Below are 4,980 nucleotides of genomic sequence, written 5' to 3'. Positions count from 1 at the left end.
AAAATGAAAACATTTTCCAAAATTAAAACGGACACAGGCTTATAATAGTTTTTTGGAAAACAAACTCAAATTGATCGAGCATATATATTCCGGGAAGGAAATTTATATTTTGACAAATGAACAATTCTGCTATAGACGGTCTCATTTATCTATATTCATTAGACATATCGATTCGATACATAATTGCAGTAAAATATAATATTTTTGACATAAAAACAGCATATTTTCATGGGCAGTGTCTGGTCAGATAGGAGATTTATTTCACAAATTGATTCGTGAGACAGTCCCATAATAATTTTTTTTTGTTATTGAAATTTAGTTTATTCAGAATCAACGTACCGAAAATAATTCAGAAAAAATAAAAATACTTTGAAATAATTTTCTCTAAAATATGGTAAGGAATAATTCGAAACAAAAGATATTGACCATAAAGCTAGAACTATGAAGTTTCCAGATAATTAATTTAAATGATTTCACGAGATTTTCACCTTAAATACAATAAATATTTATCCATCTAATTCTGCGATCTTCCAATTAAAGATGAAGATAAAGCATATGAAACGTAAATAAATCGATATATTTCCATTATTAAAGAGGATCCATGTCACTTTAAGTACTAATTAACTTACGAGTAAGTCGCCGTACAAACTCAAATCACGTGTAAGAATCATATCCTTAAAACCCATCACAACTTGTTATCAAAAATAGCAAATTCATACTCGGAGTTTATATATTTTAGATTTTCGTCCTACATGTCATCAAAATCTGGTGTTGACGTGATGAGTTGAGTTTTTTTATTTTTTTTTAAAATTTTCTCGTTGGAGTGGATGTATTTTTAATTGGATATATTGCGACCTAACACTGGATGTTGTCAAAGTGTAAATACTTCAATAAAAAAATGACTAAAGTGAAAATAAAAGAAAAAATTAAAGTTATTGAACTAAGATCAAATTTTTATAATTTAGAGGACCAGAAATCAAAACATGACAACTAGGAATTGATATTTTATCCTTTTTATAAAAAAAAAACAAATAAATTTAATACCAAAGATTTATATGGACAGGCTTTAATATGTTTGGTAAGTTATTACATGTTAATAATACATGTCCGAGAATAACTTTGTTATCTTCGAAATTAGCTATATATATATAATGTCATGCAATTAATTAAGGTAGATTGAGATATGTTAACGTATTGGTGGCATTCATTAATCAATTATTATTCTTGATTCTTTTGATCTCTATATAAGCAGCAACATCCTCTATACAGACAATTAACTCTCAAAGATATTCCTAACAAAAAAAGGTACGTAGTGTTGGCTATGGAGAAGCTAGAACAATGCCACTCCGGGGCCTCGAGTATCTCCGCAACAACATCGCAAGATTCTCCTCCCAAAAGCAGTGGATCGATTGATCAGAAGAAGAGGCTGCAGGAGCCGAAAACGACGTCCCCTGTGGTTCTAGATCTGAGGCTGGCCAGTGAAGAGTTGAGAAACCCCAAAAATCTCCAACTCAACCTCTTCAACTCATCCTCAAACGAGAAGCAGTCCGCGGAGTCGAAAACGTTTACGTGTAACTTTTGCAAGAGGGAGTTTTCGACTTCTCAAGCATTGGGAGGCCACCAGAATGCCCACAAACAAGAAAGGGCCATGGCTAAACACCACCATGCAGGGGCTGTGGAGATCGGCAGAGCATCGCCTTTTGGCCATTACTTCTCACACAACCCTAATTATTTCTATGGTAGTAGATCACTTGGGGTTAGGGCAGAATCAATGATACACAAACATTATAATTCTTACATTAATCCATGGCCATCTTCGTCACCTAATTACGCCTCTCTTCTTTCTAGGGCTTATCTCATAAGCCCAACTTCTTCATACCACAGAATGGAAAGTTTTCCCACACTGCCTCAAAATACTAATGGATTACTAAATCTCGAAACCCTTGATTTTGGGATTATCAACTCCAAGCAGCCTCTTGACACAGTAGTGAGCAAGGAGAAACAAGGACTACTCAAGAATCAGGGATTCAAATTCGAAAACGACGATGATTCCAAGCTCGATTTGAATCTTAAGCTGTGATAACTTTTTTGTGCTTGTTTCATTGTTTTAACATCGATCTTTATATTGCATGCTTTTTTTGGATTCAAGTTTATGTTAGTATAGACTTATTATAGTGCCCCTTATAGTTTTCGTAATGAAATACATATTTGTTTAAGAAAGCATGCATTATATTGGTGCATTTAATTCATGGTATGTATATATATATATATATATATACACACAAAAAAATTCCGTATATCCCATCTTTGTAAATCAATTTTTCTATATTTGTCTTATGATTGCTAATATTGATATCCGAAACCTCCTGTGACTGCGAAATTTATAACGTTGTGAAGATACTCTTTATTTCATTAAGGATGATTTACTTAGGGCACCATTATCCATATCTATATATATATCCATATAAAAGTAGAGTTTTTGTCAAAAATAGTAGTTTTCGCCAAAACATATATACTATAAAAGGAAATAATTTTTACATTAATTATATTCATCTACAAAATCTAAAATTATTTTCAAAACTTTCCAAAATCATATTAAAATTTAAATTAAAAGTTTTGAGAATATAAAATAAATTAAAATATATGCATCGATTCTGACATTTCATTAATTTTTATTTATTTTTAGTTTATAAATAATTGATATATTTTTAAAAAATAACAAAATTCATAATTATTTATCATATATTTATGTGATTATATTTATTTTAAAATAATATTTAAAAAATAATATTAATATATTTGCACAAGTGATCAACATAATAAATATTATCAATAAATAATCACCAACTATATAATAAAGAATATAAATTTTTACAAATAATAAAAAATATAATAAATAATTAGATTAGTCGTTACGAATTTTAATAATTACATAAATAAATAAATATTATCAATAAATGTTAAAATAATTATTTAAAATATTACTAATTTAATTTTAGTTAATTTTACATATATGTGTGTATGAAAATTTTCGATATTGGCATATATATGAAAATTTTCGGTTCAAAATATGATATTTGATTGGATATTTCAAATTTTAAAATTTGATTGGATGTTTTAATATTTTTGGTTTCGTATCTATATAAAATCAGAGTTGTCAACTATATATATTCCTCTAAAAAATTAATGCTAAATAAAAAAATAGTAAATAATTCTATAAATGATATCGTATCGGTTTAAAATTTGAAATTTGATCGACATTATCGCTAATTTTTAATTCAGTTAATTTATTGTGTTTTGTGTGTTTGTGTGTGTGAAATTTTCATAAATATTACATATGATAATATATCAATTTTCGGTTCAAATTTGAAATTTAATTGATGTTATCACTAATTTTTAATTTCAGTTAATTTATTTTGTCCATATATATCTAATGTGATCACTATTCTTAAATTATAGTTATTTTTTTTGTGTTCATATATAGATATGTATTGAAAATGACTGGATGTAATCAGTATTTTTAAATTTCAATTAAATTTTTTGTCCATATATGTAAAAATTTCTGCAAATCACATATTTAATAATTTACCATTTTTAGTAAAAATATTTAAATTTGATCCGATGATATTAATAATTTTTTATTTCTGCTAATTTTTTAATTCGATGTATATGTGTAAATTTCGATAAATACTATATATAACAATGTACCAATTTTTGATTTCAATTTTTAAATTTGATCGGATGTTATCGCTACTTTTTAATTTCAGTTAAATTTTTGTGTCTATATATATATATATATATTAAAAATTTCATAAATGCTATATATGATATTGTACCAATTTTTTGTTCAAATTTTAAATTTGATAGGATATTATCAATAATTTTTAATTTCATTTAATTTTTTTGTTTTGTGTGTATGTGAAAATTTCCATTAATGTTTAATGAAAAATGAACCTCAATGTGTGTTTCTTGATTCATTTTCTTGTTTTTGTAGTGTATATATATACTCAAATCCCTTTTAGAAGATGTCATTTTTTTCAATAAAAAAATGAATCTTAATTTTTGCTCCATCCAGTTTAATTTTAATATTTTTTTCTGCATTTGCAGCGTCCAGCTTAGTCTTGCTCGGGTTTTGACTGATTTAAAGCACTTAAAATCTTATGTAAAACTAAAATCTTCAGGCATCAGATTCTTCTTTACCTTTCTTCTTAAAATCTTATGTAAAACGAAGCCTATTCCTGAGTTGTTCCCTGAAAAAGGTGTAAAGGCCTTCAGGAGGTTGGTCAGCCCGGCCTAGGGGACAAGGAATAAGAATTGAATAGGAAGGGGGGATGTTACCCATAGCCCGGAGCTCTTCTCTAGACTCCGGGCGAAGGGTGCTGGTAAACTGAGTAAACCAAGGACCCTCAGGGTTTGGTTTGGGCAAGACTGTAAGGGCGGTAGTTTGACTTACCTTGGTTTTGCCCTTGTCCTTAGAAGCCCCAGCCTGGGATTTCTTAGGACGGGAGGAAGATGGAGCCATAGTCATCAAGACAGAAGAAGTAACGGGGGGAGGAGAATCATGGTGTAAGGCCGCGGATTCTACACTAGGAGAGCCGTGCGCGGGCGTTAGCACCAGAAGTAGAAGATGCAGATTCTGACATTTTTGGGAAGAAGAAAAGGTAAAAGAAGGGAAAACTGAGTATTAGATAGAGTAGAAACTTACACGAGAGAGATGGAGCACGAACGAAGACTGTAAGAAATAAGCTGGAAATGCAGAATCGCCGGAGCCGGAGAAAATTAGAGGAAAGGAAGGTGTGAACAGAGAAAGTAAAAAATGAAGAAGGGGGTTTTGTATTTATAGGTGGAGAAATTAAATCCAGGCTGTGGATTTAAAGATGATCGGATGGTGAGGGTGAGCCTGGGAAGTCGGAACAGGCAGGGTAATGATGATAACGGCAGCTGAAAGGACCGGTAACGTCCACTGACCCTTGCCCGTTA

The 4,980-nt window shown here is 30.0% G+C and overlaps 1 protein-coding gene across 1 annotated transcript; it reads left to right on the top strand.

Annotated features, from left to right (window-relative positions):
* Positions 1-1,321: 1,321 nt before the first annotated feature.
* LOC140878783 (uncharacterized) lies at positions 1,322-2,080 on the top strand. Its single transcript, XM_073282401.1, has one exon. It carries the CDS (start codon positions 1,322-1,324, stop codon positions 2,078-2,080), a length of 759 nt encoding a protein of 252 aa, XP_073138502.1.
* Positions 2,081-4,980: the final 2,900 nt, after the last annotated feature.

This window comes from Henckelia pumila, chromosome 2 (genome assembly GCF_033568475.1).
Source record: "Henckelia pumila isolate YLH828 chromosome 2, ASM3356847v2, whole genome shotgun sequence".
In the NCBI taxonomy this organism is placed as follows: domain Eukaryota; kingdom Viridiplantae; phylum Streptophyta; class Magnoliopsida; order Lamiales; family Gesneriaceae; genus Henckelia; species Henckelia pumila.
Note: the sequence above shows the minus strand (reverse complement) of the source record. Positions and strands in the feature narration are given on the sequence as shown.

Coding starts and splice junctions, on each gene's coding strand:
- LOC140878783 (XM_073282401.1), top strand. CDS start 1,322: ATGGAGAAGCTAGAACAATGCCACTCCGGGGCCTCGAGTATCTCCGCA.